This window comes from Myodes glareolus, chromosome 4 (genome assembly GCF_982192425.1).
Source record: "Myodes glareolus chromosome 4, mMyoGla1.1, whole genome shotgun sequence".
Taxonomy (NCBI): Eukaryota; Metazoa; Chordata; class Mammalia; order Rodentia; family Cricetidae; genus Myodes; species Myodes glareolus.
Window position 1 is genome coordinate 24,916,220 of NC_142029.1, and position 21,095 is coordinate 24,937,314.

The window sequence follows — 21,095 nt, forward strand, 5'->3', positions numbered from 1 at the left end:
CACATAAAATAAAGATAAATAAATCATAAAAAATATTAAAAAAAAAGTAAACAGCTTTATAGCTGTTTACTACATAATAAACTATATAATAAACATGATAGTTTAAGACCTTAAATATTATGCTTAAATTTTACTAAATTAGTTGTGTGTGTTCTAACATTAGAAAAATAGATTTAGTCTATTATCTCTAGACGTCAGACAATGTCCCTAAGTTTATAACATGGTATAATTATGCTGTACACCATTGGAAAACTTAACATCTGAATATCATCTTCAGCAGAAGTTATTGGAAGGGAAGCATCAGAGTAGTTTGTACTCTAATATGAGCTACACAGGTTACTAGTGGGATGATGGTTTGCCAGTTAAAGACTAGTCTGAACAACTTAGCAAAATTCCATGAGACTGAGAGGGAAGGAATGTTTATAATAATTTGAACTATCTTGTGGTGGTGTCCACAAAAACCTCTACCCCACTTTGTAGAAATTGCATAGTAAACAAGTTAATACAGCTACCTACTCATCTCCACAGGAAATAACAGCAAATATGGCCAGAATCTTTTACAATGCTATTATTATCCATGTGACCTCATTCATAATCTATTAATAATGATGAGTAAATTGTAGCTTTATAAGAAATATCTTTTAGGTGACTTGCCAGTAAGCTTTAAGCAGTTCCTATCAATGAAATCCTCAGCAGGAGATAGCCAATATGGAGCTTTAAGCTATTACCTTCTCATGCTTCATTTTTCTTATTAATTTTTCAGCTTAGCATACAACGTAATAGGCATTATTATAGAAGATATACATATATGTTATACATTGTTCTAATTAATTCTCCTTTCCCTGTCTTCTCCATTTTTTTCATAGAATACACTTTTATTGCTACCAGCGTTTCTGAGATTTATAGGTTCCTTACCTAGTGTTCATGTAGAGCAACAATATTGCACCCCATCCCCTGCTGCTGCTGCTGATTATCAGCAGCAGTTAAAATTTGATTTACTGGGGCTGGAGAAATGGCTCAGCGGTTAAGAGCACTGACTGCTCTTCCAGAGGACCCGGGTTCAATTCCCAGCACCCATATGGCAGCTCACAACTGTCTGAAGATCCAGTTCCAGGGGATTTGACACCTTCACACCAATGCACATAAAATAAAGATAAATAAATCACAAAAAAAAGATTAAAAAAAATTTTGATTTACTAATTCCTCATTACTGCCTCCCACACTCCTAATTTTTTAGTTTTTAAGAGTCTTAGGACTGTTCCAGCTGTGCAGCATGATGTTAGTACCTCCTCAGCCATCTGGACAGGGCAAGGGGCACCTAGTACAGATTCTTCAATACAAAAAGTCACACATAAGCGAGATCAGAAGAGTATGAGGTCTTAAAGAAAAGAACAGGGGCTGGAGAGATGGCTCAGCGGTTAAGAGCATTGCCGGCTCTTCCAAAGGTCCTGAGTTCAATTCTCAGCAACCACATGGTGGCTCACAACCATCTGTAATGAGGTCTGGTGCCCTCTTTCTGGACTGCAGTCATACACACAGACAGAATATTGTATACATAATAAATAAATAAATAATTTTTTTTAAAAAAGAAAAGAACAGACAGGTAAAGAAGGTATGAAGGCAGCCTGAATGGCAGCAAAAATAGAAACAGAAGGGGTTTTTTGTTGTTGTTTTTGTTTTTCGAGACAGGGTTTCTCTGTAGCTTTGGAACCTGTCCTGGGACCAGCTCTTGTAGACCAGGCTGGCCACAAACTCAAAGACATCTGCCTGTTTCTGCCTCCCGAGTGCTGGGATTAAAGGCATGCACCACCACGGCCTGGCCAGAAGAGGTTTTTTGTTTTGTTTTGTTTTGTTTTTTGTTTTAATTAAAGGCCTTATTTTTGCTGAATACATATATGCCTTTTGCTTTCTTTCTTTTTTAGGGGGGAAGGGGATGTTTCAAGACAGGGTTTCTCTGTAGCTTTTGGAGCTCCTGAAACTAGCTCTTGTAGACCAGGCTGGCCTCGAACTCACAGAGATCTGCCCGCCTCTGCCTCCCAAGTGCTGGGGTTAAAGGTGTGCGCCACCACTGCCTGACATCAGCATTAATCTTGAGTAGGTAGTAGGCTCATTGACTCAGTTCCTCATGTAAAATCTTTGATCTGCTCAGTGAAATTATTTATAAGTATGAAATTTATAATAATGAAATTATTTATAAGTGTGACTGTTTGTTTGCTCAATACTCTTTTAACTTTCTGAATTTAATCTGCTTAGTAGCTGCTGAAACTACACGAATGTGAAAGTCACAAGCGTGATGTCCAGCTTTTGGTTGGCTCCCTCCCTCCCACCCTTTGTTCAGTACAGGTTTCTTTCAACTGATGTGTTGGTTCATTAGTGAAAATAAATACAGTCACAGTACTATTTCTCAATGCTTTGCAGCAGTTGTTAGTGTCAGTCTCCAAACAGAACCCTGCAGGAGCACTAATGTACTGGATTTTGTTGTTGCTTTTTGTTGCTTTACCTCTCCTTCCGTATCTTGCTGTCATGCTTCCTAATGCCTAAGCAGACTGCATCATCAGAGCGCCGAGGAGAGTGGGAAATCCAGCCCAGCCGGCAGACCAATACCTCATACCTGACGTCTCACTTGGCCGCAGACCGCCATGGGGGTTCAGTACAGGTACCTACTGTCTTCCCTGGCCTTCTCAGCCTGTCTAGTAGAATGTTGGTTTGTTCTTGCAGTTTGGGTTCCTTTCAGATGGTCACTTACAGTAGGGTGAGTTGCTTCTGTTGACTTTGGTAAAAGTCATTTTTTGAGATAATTACTGCTTTTATCATTGACTTAGAAACATCTGCGTGATTTCTGTTTTGAGTTAACCTGACCTATAATCTTGATCTACTCGTGATCTACAAAATACCATCAAGGTAGAAATGTGTTAGTATCTGAATTGTAACTTAAAATTGGAGCCTTCCAGACTGGAGGTATGCATGTGTAGCTCACCCTGTGATGATAGAGGATTTAGAACCTGATAGCCTGGGAGTATTGACTGATTAATTTCCTGAGCAGATATCTAAGAAGTGGAGCTATATTCTGTTTATTCTGGAATAAATTTGGTCTTAAAACTATTTTTCTTCTCTGTTTGGTACCAGGATATCTTCTATCTATTCACTTTTCTTGTGTGTGTAACTTTTAAAATCCTAAAGAAAAGTCAACTGAATATTTTTCTCATACTGATGACTCACTAGTTGAGGTATAAAAATGAACTCCCTGCATGTAAATAAATCTTAATAGGCCTGATCTTCTAGAATATGCTTTAATAAGAAATTACTTACTGGAAAGATCTTTTTCTTTGTAGGAAGTTGAGACACCTTTAGCCCTATAAAGTACTTCATAGAAACATGAAGTAAAATGATGAGTTGAACACACAGATTTGCTTTTTTTTTCTATTTCATCATCCAGAAACATATTTGCTTTTATCTTCTGAAGCAGTGATAAAGAAATCTTTTTAAACTTGGCATGGTGGTGCAGGCCTTTAGTTCCAACATTCAAGGGACAGAGGTGGATGGCTTTCTATATGTTTAAAGCCATCCTGGTCTACATAGCGTGATTGAGCCAGCCAAAGTTACATAGAGAGACCTTGTCTCAAAAAAAAAAAAAAAAAGAAGAAGAAGAAGAAGAAGAAAAAGAATTGTTTAGAGGTATAGGTCTATAAAAGGTGGGAAAAAAAACAGTAAGTGTAACAAAATGTTGGAATCTGAATACAACTTAAATAACAGGAGTCCCAGAGAATTGGATCTTAGTTTGTTCACCCTGGAATTTCCAAAAAGGCTCAAGACTTGGCCTTCTTTTAAGTTGAGGAGTGTTAACAGGGCATATAGAAGAGTGGCTGAAAGTCTAAGACGACAAAGATCCTTCATGTTCTCTTCTTTCTTCACCAGAGACCACATCCTTATTTGGAGAGGGGAGGTGGGGATCAGTCCTTCCCATCTGATTCTGTGTCCTCCTACACCCCCACCCCCAGCACAGGCCTCACCTTGTTTCAGGAGCAGCATCAGGCAGGACCTAGGCAACTGTGGGTGAAGCCCGCACAGTCAGTGACATACAGCTGGCTGAGTTCTTGTTCAACCTGGAAATGCTGAGTAGCTAATACTGAAATGAAAAACGTGGGGACAAACTGGAGAGATGGCTCAGCAGTTACTTGCACTTGTTCTTGCAAAGGACCCAGGTTTGGTTCCCAGTACCCACATTGAAGCTCAAATCATCTGTAACTCCAGTTTCAGAGGATATAACACCCTCTTCTGCTTCCATGAGTACCAGGTTTACATGTGTACACCAACATACATACAAGCAAAATGCCAATACATATAAAAAATTTAAGGAAGAAATACAAAGGAAAAATTTTGCTGATAGAACAACATGACAAAAGAACATCAAATTAAAGAGAAAACACACATATACATAACAGGCTGAGCAGTGGTGGTGTACTCCGTTAATCTCAGACCAGAATTTTGAGGTGTAGGTAAGTGGATAGATTTCTCTGTGAGTTTGAGGTCTGGTTTACAGAGTGAATTCCAGGATAGCCAGTACTACACAGAGAAACCCTGTCTCAAAAAACAAACCAAACAAACAAACAAAACAGAGAAAGCAGTGAAACAGCAACACAACACAAAATGAACTATCCAAAGAGCACAGATCTCTTATTGTAGAAAAGTAGATGTACTTCCCTCTTTAGAATTACCAAATGAACAGTGTACTAACAGTTTGTGTATCAATCAGTGTGTGGAGAAATTCCTTGGGGAGTTATACAACTTCTTTCCTGAAAGTTGAGGATATTTACATATCATATTCAAAATGAAACTAACATATCTGCCATAAAAAAACAAAGGAGAGGTTTTGTTTGTTTTTGTTTTAAAGTGGGTCTCTAGACTGAGGGATAGAGGTACACACTAGCCAGAAGGAAAAGTGAAGGGTACTAATAGCATTACTTTCCCTAATGCAATGGCATAGCCAAGTCATCCTGAAGTATAATCCAGAGTTGTCAAGACCCAGCTATTCTCATGGTGTCAATTGATATTCACCCTCTTATTTTAAACAGTTTTTATTAGGGCCTTGGAGAGATGACTCAGCAGTTAAAAGCACATGCTGCTCTTGCAGAGGATCTAAATTCATTCAGTTCTCAGGACATCAGGCAGCTAACTCTAAGTCCAGGGGATCTCACACCTTTTTCTGGTCTCCCTGGGCACTTGCACTCAAATACGCATACCCATTGTCCTAACTTGCTTTCTTTGATAAGCACCATGACCTGAAACTTGGGGAGGAAAGGCTTTATTTCTTTTCTCAGTTTGAAGTCACTGAGGAAGACAGAAACTAAAGCTGAGACCATTAAGAAACATTATGTACTGACTGGCTTGCTCAGCCTGCTTTTTCTTTTTTCTTTTTTTTTTAAAGTTTTATTTATTTATTATGTATACAATATTCTGCCTGCATGTGTATGCCTGTAGGCCAGAAGAGGGTACCAGATCTCATTACAGATATTTGTGAGCCACCATGTGGTTGCTGGGAATTGAACTCAGGACCTTTGGAAGAGCATCCAGTGCTCTTAACTGCTGAGCCATCTCTCCAGCCCCAAACCTGCTTTTTTATATAACCCAGGACCACCTGCATGCTGTGACCTGGGCCTTCCCACAGCAATCAACAATCAAATTGAAGCTCCCTTCCCAGCTGACCCTTGATTGTGTCGGGTTGACAAAAAATTAATTGCCACACCTATACTGGGCATACACAAATATAGTTAAAAATAAGTTGCTTAAAATCTTTTATTAGCACCAGGCGGTGGTGGAGCACGCCTTTAATCCTGGCACTCGGGAGACAGAGGCAGGCAGATCTTTGTGAGTTCGAGGCCAACCTGGTCTACAGAGTGAGTTCCAGGACAGGCTCCAAAGCTACAGAGAAACCCTGTCTCGAAAATCCACCCCCCCCAAAAAAAAAGTTTTATTAGCGTAAGTTATATAAAATTGGCTTCATTATGACATTTTCATACATTATTTAATGTAGTTACCATCTATTACCCTCTTTTTCCCTCTCACTCTGCAGATCCCTTCTTTACTGCTACTCTAATGCTCCGTGTGTGTGTGTGTGTGTGTGTGTGTGTGTGTGTGTGTGTATGTACAAACACATGCCAGTAAGTTTAATTCCAGCTGTTTACAGGAGCATGGGCAGCATACTGGTGCCTACAATAGTGAAAGTAATGTCCCTTCCTTCCCACAGTAATCACTGGCTGCCTACTAATCCTTAAGGAGGGGTGAAGACTTCAGCATCCACCACTTCTAATATGAGCAGATAACCGAGGGTTATCAAGCTTCCTAGGAAAACTTTACTAAGAAAAAAACAAAGCAAACAAACTACAACAGCCATGTTTTCTTTCTTTCTTTCTTTCTTCTTTTTTTTTTTTTTTCTTTTTTTGGTTTTTTTGAGACAAGGTTTCTCTGTGTAACAGCCCTGGCTGTCCTGGAACTCACTCTGTAGACCAGGATGGCCTCAAACTCACAGAGATTCACCTGCCTCTGCCTCCCGAGTGCTGGGATTTAAGGTGTGTGCCACCACGGCCTGGCTAAGAGCAGTGTTTTCAAAAGGGCAATCTTTGCCAGGTGGTAGTGGTACCCTTTAATGTCAGCACTCGAGAGGCAGAAGAAGGAGGATCTCTGGGAGTTTGAGGCTAGCCTGTTCTACAGAGTGAATTCCAGGACAAGCCTCAAAGGTACAGAGGAAACCCTGTATTGAAAAAATAAACCAAAAAAAAAAGTTAGGAGATTCCCTGGGTGACCCCAACTGCTAGTACAGAAGGGCAGCTTTCACCAAACTGATAGTCAGGAGTTTGGGGAGTTATTTCAACAAAACGATGAAAATCTAGAATACTTTGATAGTCTTAATATCACTAAATAAACTATTTTGTCATTATAATATCTCAATAAGCTATTTAAGTAAATGATTGCTCAGTAAATTCTGCTTGTCTAGCATATACACATCTTTGGGTTCAATCCCTAACACTGTAGTAAATAATGAATAAATAAATAAATACATGCATACATACATACATACATACATACATAAGACTTTAGATAGAACTAATGTTTTACCAGTAGTATATTAAAATTAATATAAAATAATTATGTTTTAAAAATTATTTTTAAAAGTTTGTGTGAATATGTACCACATGTTTAGGTGCTTTGAGAACACAGAAAAGAGCACAAGATCCCCTGGAACTAGAATTAAATGCAGTTGCAAGCTACTTTATGGGTGAATGCTGGGAACTGAAATTGGGTCCTCACGGGGAGCAGCAAGTGCTCTTAACCACCGAGTTATCTCTCCAGACAAACCTTTGGGTTTTTGAGATAAAGGGTCGCATAGTCCTGACTGGCCTTGAAATTATGCAGCCAAGACTAGCTATGAACTCCTAATCTTCCTGCTTCTGTGACGTGAGTGGTACAATTACATACTACCACACTTGGCCAAAGCTATGCTTTTTGCAAATCAGTACTATTTCTTTTTTAATATTTATTTATTTATTATGTATGCAATATTCTGTCTATGTGTATGCCTGCAGGCCAGAAGAGGGCACCAGACCCCGTAATAGATGGTTGTGAGTCACCATGTGGTTGCTGGGAATTGAACTCGGGACCTTTGGAAGAACAGGCAATGCTCTTAACCTCTGAGCCATCTCTCCAGCCCCCATCAGTACTATTTCTAAAGCAACAGATATTCCTGTGGTTTTTTTTTTTGTTGTTGTTGTGTTTTGTTTTACTTTTGTTGTTGTTGTTACTTGTCTTCCCTTTGTAAAATTTTTTTTATTCATTTTTTTATTTTTAAGGTTTATTTGTTGTATATGCCTGTATACCAGAAGAGTGTACCAGAACTCATTATATATGGCTGTGAACCACAATGTGGGATGACTGTGAACCACTGTTCCTGGGAACTGAACTCAGGACCTCTTGGAATAGCAGGCAATGCTCTTAACCTCTGAGCCATCTCTCTAGCCCTTTTTTTTTTCTTTCTTTCTTTTTTTGAGACAGGGCCTCACTATGTAGACCAGACTATCCTGGAACTCAGAATTCCACCATCTCTCCTACCGCTGCCTCTGCCTTCCAAGTGCTAGGAATAAAGACATTCACCATGAGGCCTGGCTTGGTTTCTCTTTGTTTTCAAAGCAGGATCTCTCTGTGTATTCCTCACTAGCCTCAGATTGCAGTCATCTTGCCTCTTCTGAGCTGGGATTACAGACATGCACTGCCATGTCAGGATGTGTGTCTGCATTCTTTCACTTTGCAGAGGCACTTGGTGAAGTCTTCTGAGCTTAACTGGGAGAACCTACAGCCCTATCTCTCTTGGCTAGAGTGCAAATTGCCAAGCTGAAGACCATGTGTTCTGATAAAGTATGGATGTTCTGGTTTTAGCCTATTTAACTATCAAGACACCCTGGTTTCCATTTTTTAGTATTTCTACAGATCTTCTGCCTTAAAGACCTAAATTCAAGAAGACAAAATACTTTTCGAAGACAGAACACTAACGGTATGATGGCACCTTTTGTCCCAACACTCAGGAGACAGAGGCAGGTTCATGTCTTTGAGTTTGAAGTCGGCCTGGTCTACTTAGTGAGTTCCAGGACAACCAGAGCTATGCAGTAAGAACCTATCTCGAACTGCTTCCTTCCCCCAGGAAGCAGTTCGAGAACCGCCTGTAGTCTTAGCTTAGTCAGGCAGCAAGGCCGGAGAAACAGTTGAGCTCAGGAATTTCAGGCCAGCCGGAACATTCTAACAAGACCCCATCTCAGAAAAAAAAAAGGTGGCAGTTCATCACACCTGTACAGTTCTTTATGGTGCTTCAGATCTCTAGTGCACGTCATACTCAACTGCCATATAATATTTGGCAGAGAATATGAACTTATTGGCCCTATACACACTTACAGAGAATGTTTGTAGAGGTACATGGAGGTAGAATCCAGCCCTAAAACAATAGTGTTTGTCCTGTTGCACATCCAGGTAGGAGTTTATATAAAAATATAAAATATATACATATAAAAAAAAACTCTCCTGCAAACTTGAAATAGGTTCATGTAATACCTGATAATCCTCAAATTTTTATTTTTTGAGACAGGGTCAGTCTGGCCTCAAACTTGCTATGTAACTGATGATGACTTTGAACTACAGAGTCTTCTACCTCTGTCTCCTGAATGCCAGAATTAAGGGCATGTGCCTCTATACCAAGTTTTATGTAGTACTTGGAGTCAAACCCACGACTTTGTACCTGCTACACATTTTCTACTAGCTGAACAAAGGCCCATACATGTTCTTTAAGATTTTCTTTGAGGTTGTTTCATTTTATTTTTTGGTTTTATTTCTCTGAAATGGGACTTCACTATGAAGCTCGTGGTAGCCTCTTCGTCTAGAGTGCCAGGGTTACAGAGTGCTACCATGTGTTTCAGACATGTTTTAGATAAGTGTAAGGGTAGAGAGGGTAATGTTCCTTTTGTGCCTGATTTGTTTGAAATTACATGTTTCTTGATATAGATAAAAAAAACATTGATTATAGAGCAGCCCGAGAGGTGGCTCAGAGGCTAAGAGCGCCTGACGCTCCGCCAGAGGACCCAAGTTCAAGTCCCGTCTGGCTCACAGATGATGTAAGCGATCAATAAATCGCTAACAATAATCGGGGAAAAAAATGTTGATTATAGGGGCTGGAGAGATGGCTCAGTAGTTGAGAGTACTAAATGCTCTTCTAGAAATCTTGAGTTCAATTTCCAGCAATCACATAGTGGCTCACAACCATCCGTAATGAAATCTGGTACCCGCTACTGGCCTGCAGGGATACACGCAGATACAACACTGTGTACACAATAAATAAATAAATATCAAAAAACTGTTTAAAAATGTTGATTATAAAGTGAGAATAACCTCTTTCTTAGATTGCCTAAGCTCATTACTTGTAGGCCAAGTAGCAATTCATAGAGGGAAGAAATTAATAAAGTATAAGACTTTATCATGACCTAGAGTCACAGGTAATTTTCCATAGTGACTCTTAGTAGGAATTCTTTCGTGTTAGTAGAATTGAAAAGATAGGTAGATAAGTATGCTAGGGTAACCTTGAATTCCCTCTGTAGCTCATACTGGCTGCACACCTCTAATCCTTCTGCCTGAGACACTTAAATGCTAACATTAGCCAAGACATCTTAAATGACATTTCGTCAAGTTCCTTAATTGTTCATTAAGAATCAATTATTCAGAGGCTGGAGAGATGACTCAGTAGTTAAGAGCACTGACTGTTCTTCCAGAGGACCCCAGTTCAATTCCCAGCACCACATAGCAGCTCAGAGCTGCCTAGAACTCTAGTTCCAGGGATCTGACACTCACAAACACCAATGCAAACACCTCTCCTCCCCCAAAAAAGAATCAGTGATTCAGGGCTGGGGATATGATTCAGTTATGGTGCTTTCCTAGAACACACAGCCTTTGATTTACTCCCCAGTGCTGCAAAAATGAATGAATGAATGAATAAAATTTCCAGGTGATTCCTTTCATGTGTATCCATTGTGCTCATAGAATAAGCTACTTACCAGTGTTAACAGTTACATATGCTAGAAAATCCACATGTCAGGCAGTGGTGGCATGCACCTTTAATCCTAGCTCTTGGAGGCGAATCAGTGGCAGAGGAATCTGAGTTCAAGGCCAGTCTGGTCTACAGAGTGAGTTCCAGGATGGTCAGGACTATTACATGGAGAGACCCTATCATGAAAAACCAAAACAAAAGGAAGGAAGGAAGGAAAGAAGGAAGGAAGGAAGGAAGGAAGGAAGGAAGGAAGGAAGGAAGGAAGGAAGGAAAGAAAGAAGAAGAGGAAAAGGAAAAGAAAATATGTCCACAGGAATCAGCAGAACTGAGGAGGTCAACAGGCTGTGATTCACAGTCACTTAACCTTCTCAGCCTTTTTTATATACTGGACTCCCCCATCTTCTATTTTTAAATTTTGAAATCTACAGAAAAGTTGGGACTGTCCTTAGCCTCCATTAAGAAGAAATTGTTAAGATTCTGCCACATTTACTTTAATTTTGTGTGCTTGCATGTGTATGTGCCTGTGTGTATGTGTTTGCTTTCCAGACTGTTTGAAAGTTAAAGCAGTGTATCTTAGTTCCACATACTTCCACCTACATCTCCTTAGAACAAATACATTCTTTCATATATTAATACTTTCATAAATAATATCTAACAGCCAAAATTCCAGTTGTCCTTAAATTTTTATAGTGTAAAGAATCTAACAAAGATTCCTGCATTCCATTGGTTGTTTTGCCTCTTCCATCTCTTTCAGTCCTTTAATCTCTCTCTCTGCTTGGTTTAAGACTGTCTTACCTTGTAGTCTACACTAACCCACATCTCACTGTATAACTGAGTCTAGCCTCCAGCGCTTGGTGGTCCTTTGTTTCTGCCTCCTGAGGTGTGGAATTTGAGGTGTATACCACCATGCCTAATTCCTTACTCTCTTTTAATCCCACCTCTTTTTTCCCCCTGCATGAATAAGTGTACAACACGTGCCTGGTGCTCTGGGAGGTCAGAAGAGGGCAACAGATCCCTTGGAACTGGAGTTATAGGTAATTGTGAGCCACAATGTAGGCAGTAAGAACTAAATCCAGGTCCTTAATAGTTAAGGACAGCAGATGCTTCAGTTGAGTCATCTATCACTTTAGTCCCCTCTGATCAGTATTAGTATTAAACCAGTGATTTTTTTAAAGGTTTTTATAACATGGTCCTTTTTGAAGAGTCCAAGTCAGCTGTCTTATACAATATTTCATGTCCTGGATTTGTCTAATTTTTGAAATTGTGATTACATTCAGAAGAAACCTGTTTGCAGAGAGGTGAAAACACTGTGTTGTATAATAGCATAATGTTAGACTAATGTGTCCACTAATCACAGATACTAAATTTGGTCACTAGCAGAAATTTGAGTCTTACTCAGGTAAGTCCAAATTTAATGCTGTAGGGTTCTTTTTTTTTCTTTTTATCCATATATCATTATTGTAATTTTCTCACTCATGTCTTATTAACAAGAAAAAGGTCAGGCATGATATTCTAGACCTGTCATAATCCTACCTCTCTGAAGGCTGAGGCAGGAGCAGTATTGTGAATTTATATAATACCATGAGTTTATATAGTATAGGCTATATAGTGGGTACCAGAGCAGGCCTGTAGCACCTTGTGTCCCTCATGCAAAGAAAAAAGAAAAGAAGAAAAAAAAAGCCCAGTAATTTTTTTCTTGTAGAAATAATGGTGGTTATACATTACAAGTAGGTAGCAGGTAGCATTCACTCTGCCTGCCCCAAAGATAGTAAACATTTCCTCCTGCTTTCCTTTTTATGATTTTATGATTTAGGAAATTTTGGCAAATTAGCTGCTAGTAAGTACCCCATAGCTTAGGAAATTAAGAGTATCAGTAAGATGAATCGTTTTTTTTTTTTTTATTTTGCTTTGTTTTATTTTGTTTTGTCTTTTGAGACATGGTTTCTCTGTGTAGCCGTGGCCATCCTGGAACTCATTCTGGAGACCAGGTTAACCTCGAATTCCCAGAGATTTGCCTGTCTCTGCCACCCAGATACTGGGGTTAAAGGCATGTGCCAACACTCCCAACTTAGATGAATATTTTTTGAGCCATTACTATGTTTCATGTCTCTGGACCAAACACTTACTATGGCGTATCTGCATGGTGACGCCATCAGGATGAACAACACCATTTCCCCATTTTACAGACTAGGAAACTGGGGTACAGAAAGAGTGATTTAAGATTTATTTGTTTATTTCATGTGCATTGGTGTTTTGCCTGTATATATGTCTGTGTGAGGGTGTCAGATTCCCTGGAACTGGAGTGACAGACAACAGCTGTGAGTTGCCATGAGGGTTCTAGGAATCGAACCTGGGTCCTCTGGAAGAACAACCAATGCTCTTAACTGCTGAACCATCTCTCCAGTTCCTGCTGCCTAATTTTAGAATGCAGTTCTTACTATTTCCTATTTCCTCTAGTATTATATACAAGATATCTCCTATCCATTCCTTATGTGATCCTCACATCAGTCTGTAAGAACAGTCTCAAATAGATGAAGTTATTACCCAATAGCATAAGCTATCTGAACCATTTATCCTATTTTGTGGTTCTCTCCCATGTTTCAGCCAAGATCTTTAACAGCAGAGTGGTTTGTGCGAGGTCCCTTTTCCCACTCCCCAGCACCCACATAAACAGGAATCATGTGCTGAAAATGAAACCAGGTTCCAGAAGCAACTGCACAAGCAAGAGAAGCCTGATCGGGTCCACATGAACCAGATGACAGGAATGAAAGCCATCTCTTACAGTTCGGGGACCATCAGTGAGAAGTGGGATGACAGTGAACCTGAAATAAAAGCCATTGAAATAAGACTGGTTTTCCAAGGAAATTTTTCCTTACCATCTTCCTTCTCAACAGAGAGGAATGTAGCAGTGTTTTTGATTGAATAACTTCAAACCAGTGACCAAAGCCATGAAGAAATTTCTGAAGGAAAGTGTGATTATTTATGGTTTCTGGTGCCCACTCTTGATTTATTTTTGAGAATTTGTTTTTAAGTCATCATTACCTAAAGTATATAATTATGTAGTATAATAATCTGAGAGTAGTGGTCCACCATGGTCAAGGGAGTAGATGAGTTAGTTAGACTTTAGAAGTCAGCTGTACAGGGGTTTTTTTTGGGGGGGGGGATGCTGTTGTTGTTTGCTTGTTTGTTTTTCAAGATGGAACTCACTCTGTAGACCATGCCTGCTCCAAGCTCATTTGCCTTCTGCCTCCCAAGTGCTGTGATGAAAGGCATGTGCCACCACTGCCTGACTCAATTATTTTTTTTAATACAGAACTATATACATTTTTGGAAAATGAAAGAATCTGTGGGCAGACACAAGTAAAAGCCATAAAAGCCCACGGACCCTAACTTAACCCTTGGTTAAGTCATTTTGTAGTGTTCCCATCCATTAAATGAGAATAATTGGGGTTGGGGTCAGCAAGCTGGCATAGTAGGTAAATGCACTTGATACCAAGCCTGATAACCTAAGTTCAATAGCCAGTAAACACATAATAGAAGGAGAGAGCCACCAGGAAGTTATCCTCCAACCTCCACATATACACTGTGGCACTTGAGACTGCCCCTTTAACACATACATACGCATAACTATAATTTGTTTTGTTTTGTTTTAAGTAATTGAGTCAGGGAGGTAAGTCAGTTGGAAAAGTACTTAGTGCCAGCGTGGTCACCAGAGTTGGAACACTAGAATTCATTGTTTGTTGGTTGGTTGTTTTGTTTGTTTCAAGTCAGGGTTTTCCTGTGTGTCCTTGACTGTCCTGGAACTTGCTTTGTAGACTGGACTGGTCTCTTAACTCAGAGATCTGCCTGCCTCTGCCTCCCTAGTGCTGGGATTAAAGGTGTGTGCCACCACCTCCCAGCTTGTTTGTTGGTTTTTGTTTTGTATTTTTCAAGGCAGCTAGTGGTAACCTGTCTCTGGTAATCCCAGCCCTAGAGAAGTGGAGGTTTGGGAACCTCTGGGTTTCACTGGCCAGCCAATCTAACCTAATCAGCAAGCTGCTTGTCCCAGTGAGAGACCCTTTCCCAAAGTAAGGTGGAAAATTCCTGAGGAATGACACCAGTGTTCAACCTTTGGCCTGCATGGGTGTATTTATACACATGCACACATGAATACACACAAATACTTGTGACATACTAAGTAAGGAAATTGTAAGGAATAAATTTATGTACACACATACAGTATAATAATAATACACACAGGCACTCAATATGAAACTAATTATCATTTTGTATGATCATATTGTTAAGTGTTGTGGCATAATATAGGTCTAAGAACCCTTCCTAAATCAGAAGTGTTCCCTTAACCCAAGTAAACATACATTCCTCACTCACTCTGCCTGGCTAATACCTAAATGTGAGACCTAATCTCTCTTAATTTACTCTGGTAGAGGCAGGAACTTCATACAACCATGGTACTTATCTCAGACTGTCTCTGTTTCAGGTGGTTAGCTCAACCAATGGAGAGCTGAATGTTGATGACCCCACTGGAGCTCACTCAAATGCACCAATCACAGCTCATGCCGAGGTGGAGGTAGTGGAGGAAGCTAAGTACGTTCATCTTCCAAAGGGTTTGTCTCATAATGGGTTGGGAACTTTATTCTATCTCCTTGTGCTGCTCATCACAGACTGGATTCTTCATGCTTGTGTCCATGTGCACAGCTTTCTTCTTCCGAGGTGGTTTTTGTTGTTGTTTTGTTTTGTTTTTTTGTTTTTGCATGGTGCATTAAGGCTGCTGCCACCCTTAGCACTGATTTCTGGGCAGATAGTTATATTTTTCTAGGCTGCATTGGGCAAAAGACATCGTGAACTAAAAACCTGATGCAGTGAAAGCTACCATAGATAGTAGCCATGATCTTCTTGGAGGCTTAGAGCTTCTTGCTCCCTGTGGGTAACAGAGACAAAGAGTGTTAAACCATGGGTCCTGGAGTATAATGTCACATTTCTAATTGTTACCTAACCACTCCAGATGGGTGGTCCTGAATAATGGGGTTTGGGAGACATTTTGCGGTACAGTCTGAGCTCAGAAAAACTAAGTAATTTTCAGGCAAGACAATTGTGTTTGTAAATATGAAAATATTGGGATAGCAAAGTGACCCTAATCCCAAGAAAGCAAGGCAGTTCCTCACTTCCTCTTCTGCTTCTCCTGCATGTGTATGTCTTGCTGTGCTCTCCCACTAGTCCTTGGTGCTTTCTGCATGGTCTGTGTTTAAACTCTGAGATTTGGGGGCTGGAAAGTGCTGCTGGTGCTGCTGTTCAAACAGCATTTCTACCACTTCTTTTCCTTTTCTCCCTATACCAAAATCAGATCCAGGTTTAAACTTCAAGAAAAAATCAGGTAGGGAAAGCTAGAGAAACATGAGTCACTAACTACTGCTAGCCCTGACATGGATGACCTTTTCTTTAAGCTCTTTGAGAACATTCACTGTCCCATTAATGTGTTCTCTTGGGCAAACAATGTATTTTTAGTACAAGCCAAGACATGATTACACCTCTGGGCATCAGTCAGGGTCAGCAAGCTGAACTTCAGTCTTTTTCCAGGTGCACTTGGCATGGTTGTACTCCTGCCCATCTATTTGGTAAGCTCACTTGACCTTTAGGAAGTCTTTCCTACTTAACAGAAAAGTTAATGAGCGCGACTTTGGCTCTATCTTGTTGATTCCTGTAGACAAGGAGTGAAATGGGAAGATGATGCCAGGAGGAGACTGTTTAGGAATTAAACACAGTTCTCCTTAAGAGCTTGGGAGATTTTAATTATATGATTATTTTTTTCATTCTCAATAAATTATGTAATATTCTCACTTTCTGAACTCTTACTTTGGAATCTCCTAGAGTATATTAGAAAATGCAGATGCTTCTGCATGAACCCAGAAATCTGAGGTTAATTTATTAGTATCTGGACTGATAATAAAAAATACTTAGAAGTTTAGGGAATTCTAACATGCAGCCAAAACTGGGAACTACCACACTCTGCATGCTCTGTTCTTGAAAGAGGGTTTTATCTTTTCCCACCCCACCCCAACTTATGCCCCATTTCACATTTGTACCTATTCTTTTTAGAAATTCAGATCTGGATCTAATACTATATTTTGAGCATCATGTTCGCAAGAACTTTAGTCTTAGGCCCTAAACAGATTTATATTTTGGACCTATTCATTTCATTCTGGTAAATGTATACACTGTGTGTGAGTGTGGTGTTTGTGTTCAATGTGAAAGATAAAAAAAGATTTCTTTCATACAAAAAGAGTTCAGTCAGTGTGTTCTGTCTGTCATATTATAAATACTAGAATATAAAGAGAGGGTAAAGTCTTCCCGTTTAGCAGAAAGGACCATTATACCCCTTGCCTCCAGCTCCAGGTTTAGGCCTTCTGAAAAGGGTAGAAACTAAAAGAGAGCAGTTGTCTTGACTAAATGTCACTCAATTCCTTGCTTGAGCATTTTGTATACTGATTCTGGTAGTGATTTCATGAGCTACCAATCTGTCTTGCCCAGGTAACTGTCGGCTCAGCCTTGTGTATGTATATATGGTAAGGACACAGTAGTCATGTATCCACCAGATCACTTCCATGGAAAAGTCAAAGCTAGAGAGATGAGGTGTCCCAAACAATCCCTCATTACACACAGCTATGATGCCATTTGTTCATGTAGCTTGTTGATGGGATGAGGAGGGCTGTTGTTTATATTGTAGTTACAGTTACCTCAAGTACAGGGAAAGTCTGAAATCTTTACCTCTAAGCTTTTGGTTTTAGGTTCCCTTTCCCATCTTGTTAAAACAAAAAATCACAATCAAATCACAGGACGGCGGTTTTGATCAGTGTAAAAAAGTGGACACTTGATTTCCCTTTTCTTCTAGGTGCAAAACACTTTTGTTGAAGTGTGGTTAGAAAAATGGTGAGGGCAGATGGCTTTTAGCTCAAATTTTTTGATAGTAAAAGAAGTTTTATTATCTATACTTTGATGGTATCTTGATAATTGTGGACCCAGTTTCACCTGAGAATTAGTATGATCAGAATTTAGGTCCTTCTCTAGAAGTTATTTCCAAATAGTGAATTCCCTCTGTTTCATCTTCTAATAAGATAGAGTATCTCTTAAACTTTTCCTGTCTCTAAGAAGAACTAAGTGCTAGCTGCTGCTTTTTGAATTGGAGTATGGAAGTTAGCTAAGCATTGTCCAAGACCTTGTGTGGGAACCAGATGATGGTTCAGCCTTGATACTTGAGTTCTTACAAGCCAGGTCACTTGCTCCTTCCCCTACTTCCTTCCTGGAAGTTGCCCTGGAAAGCCTACCCTGAGGCTTCCACCAGCTCTTTCTGTTTTGCATCCTCTGAGATGCAGCTCCCACACTGATAATTCCTGCCAGGCTTCCGCCTCCTGTTAAATGTGAAGATCGATCAAATGGCCTGCTCAGCCTCCCTCAGCAGGAGGAAACTAAACACAGACACATACTGCATGTTTGCATGTTCACAGGGAGTCTCTTCCATCTCATCTGTGGACTAATAACTCTCTCTCTCTCTCTCTCTCTCTCTCTCTCTCTCTCTCTCTCTCTCTCTCTCTCTCTCCCTTTCCTATGTTTTTCTCTTTATATATTCTGTAGCTGCCTGAAAATGCTCAACCTGTGGTGAGTCCCTCTCTCTAGTCCACATGCAAGGGGAGTGGACCTGACTAGACTGGGATTGGCAAAGCATTAGAAATACTGAATGAATTCCATATACCTCCTTATGTCTTAGCCACCCAGACTGCGGACATTAGGTCCACAAGGTGGGGTGGGGCAGGCCTGTACCCAAAAATCAATCTTTTCCTTCTTTTCTTTCAGTCCCACCTCATTTATCACTGCATCCTTCTATCAGAAATGATCTCACAATATCCAAACTTACCTTTTTTTTTAAGATGAGTAAACTTTCTTCCAATTTTTTTCTCCCAAGTTATGAATAGTACTATCAGAAAAAGAGGGCCCAAGATTAGAAAGATAAGGTTTTAGATGTTTCAATAACCACAAAACAGTGTTATCCCCAGATAATCAGTCTCACCTTTGGCAACTTGGTTTGTAATAGAAATTGTCTGTTTGGAGGAAATCCATAAGTGCCTTGTTGATTTCATTAGTTTTCATCTATAGCAAGAGTCTCTAAAAAAGGAGTACTCCTTGGAGAAAAGATCAACACTTTGGTGTTGATTGGACATTGCTGGTTTTTTTGTTTGTTTGTTTGTTTGTTTGTTCCCTTTATTCTTTGATGAAAGAATAGTAAACTAAGTAAGGGTTGACTTGGTTGACAGGGATATGGGGGCCTGTCTTTTCTTCCAGAAAAGGCTTCTTTAAAACGGATGTGGACATATGGGAGTGCTGAAGGAAAATCCCTGAAAGATTCATGTTGGTGACAGTTTGTAACCCTCCCACACTGTACACATTAGGTCATATTCTATGCTATGATAATAGCCTGCTGGATTCTGATTACTTCATTTTGTAAAATTCTCTTCAGTAACTGGATTGGGCCTTGATTTCTGAACTCTGATTATCTAAGCCAAATTGTCCAGGGAGTTTGCCTAGAAGTAGATATGTTTTGAGGTAACAGTGGGTTTTATGGTTTAAAGAGTTTCAAAGAGGACATTTGACCTATTCATGTGTCTGTGTAATCTAATATTGTCATGGTCTCTTTTTTTCCTGTGAGGTGTCAGTCACATGATCCCAATTGCAACTACTTTAGGTCCTACTATACTCATTCAACCATATGCATAGAACTCAGGGACCTGGGATGGCGGGGAGGAACAGGGCAAGTGAAGGGGAGGCCCTGCCTGAGATGTGTGCATGCGAAAGGACAAGGACAGGACCAGGACATCTACAGATTTCTCACGCTATTTCCAAAAGGCCGAGAGGGGAGTCATCACTGTGAATTCTCAAGGAAGACCTTTAGACACAGCAGGACTTGGGCCAGTTTAGTGCAGAGGAGGAGAAAAGAGTGTGGTGAAGAAGAGAAACAGGGGGGCTGGAGAGATGGCTCAGTGGTTAAGAGCATTGCCTGCTCTTCCAAAGGTCCTGAGTTCAATTCCCGGCAACCACATGGTGGCTCACAACCATCTGTAATGAGGTGCCTTCTTCTGACCTGCAGAATATTGTATACATAATAAATAAATAAATATTTAAAAAAAAAAGAAGAGAAACAGGAGAGTGCCATGGTGACATGGTACAGGATGATAGGAAGGAGTGGTGGGTCAAGTGGGGAAGATCCTGAATCAGCTCGGGCTCTAACTTGTAAAGGACTTCTGGTCATTTGAAGGAGCAACTGAAAGGGAACCTAAGACACAAAGGGAATACTCTGTTCTGAGTACTAACTATCTATCTGTATAGAGTTAGTCAGTGGACTTGGCCTCAAGTCTGAATCCTTTTCCTAGGGGTCACCATAGAAATCAAAGCCTTCAAGAACAGATTGTAAGGCCTCCTTCTTTGTTGGTGGAATTAAAAGTGTCTACTCATGCTGAAGCCATATAGGGCTTTAAATGCAAAAGATGGCCGCTGTTCCTCTGAATGGCAGCTGCTAGTTCCTATGAACTGTCCAAGAGAAGAATCCATTGGGCATTTAGGAATGGGCCCAGTGTTTCAGTTTTTTTTGAGTGCTTTTCTTTGAAAACAAAAATCATCATCTTAGGGTCCTCCACACAGAAAGTAAGAATAAAGGTTAATTTTAGAGTTAGTAGAACCACTTAAAATCACAGTTGAAAGGAAATAGGTAAGACTGATGAGCTGGTGAGATGGCTTGGCAGTTAAGAGCACTGACTGCTCTTCCAGAGGTCCTGAGTTCAGTTCCCAAACCCACATGGAGGCCCACAACTATCTATATGGGATCTGATGCCCTCTTCTGGAATAAAGGTGTACATGCAGATAGAGCACTTACATAAAATAAATAAGTCTTTTTTAAAAAGACTTTTGAAATACTGGTTCTTCATAAGATTTGACTTGTCTACTTAAATACAAAGTTCTGGGCATTCAACCTGGCAAATGTCTGTTTCAGGGGCTGGAGAGATGGCTCGGTGGTTAAGGTACTGGCTGCCTTTGCAGAGAAACAGTTTCATTTCCCAGCACCCACATGGAATGCACCACCATCTGTAACTCCAGTCCCAAAGACCCAATGTCATATGATGACCAGGTACCCACATGGTACATAGACATATATATAGACAAAATGCCCATAAACCTAAAATGAATAAAAATTTTAAGAACAAATGTCTATTTCTAATACATGTGTATAGATTTTTAAAAATTCTTTCCCAATGTTTCATTTAAAGACTATTAAAGCTATCAATCACTTTTATTTAAAATAATTTATTCAATTTCCAGATGTATATAACACTTTGGTTCACATCTATTAATAGTAATTATAAATGTTATTGATACGCCCAGGGCTGATTGGGACACACACACACACACACAAATATCTATGTATCTGTTTAAACAAGGTCTCTTGTAAACCAGGTTGACTTCAAACTTGATATGT

The 21,095-nt window shown here is 39.9% G+C and overlaps 1 protein-coding gene across 9 annotated transcripts in view; it reads left to right on the forward strand.

The window, feature by feature from the left end:
• Window positions 1-21,095, forward strand: part of Csnk1g1 (casein kinase 1 gamma 1) — a 137,427-nt gene that overhangs the window by 109,216 nt on the left and 7,116 nt on the right. For 2 of the 9 annotated variants that reach the window (XM_085689251.2, XM_085689249.2), the window contains 3 exons: window positions 2,546-2,656; window positions 15,057-15,163; window positions 18,206-18,229. In XM_085689251.2, the coding sequence (XP_085545377.1) occupies window positions 2,546-2,656; window positions 15,057-15,163; window positions 18,206-18,229 (242 nt within the window). Of the gene's footprint in view, window positions 1-2,545; window positions 2,657-7,844; window positions 8,151-13,180; window positions 13,423-15,056; window positions 15,164-18,205; window positions 18,230-21,095 lie in introns of those variants that run through there. The other 7 variants (XM_085689252.2, XM_048424276.3, XM_048424277.3 and 4 more) reach the window with 7 other exon arrangements.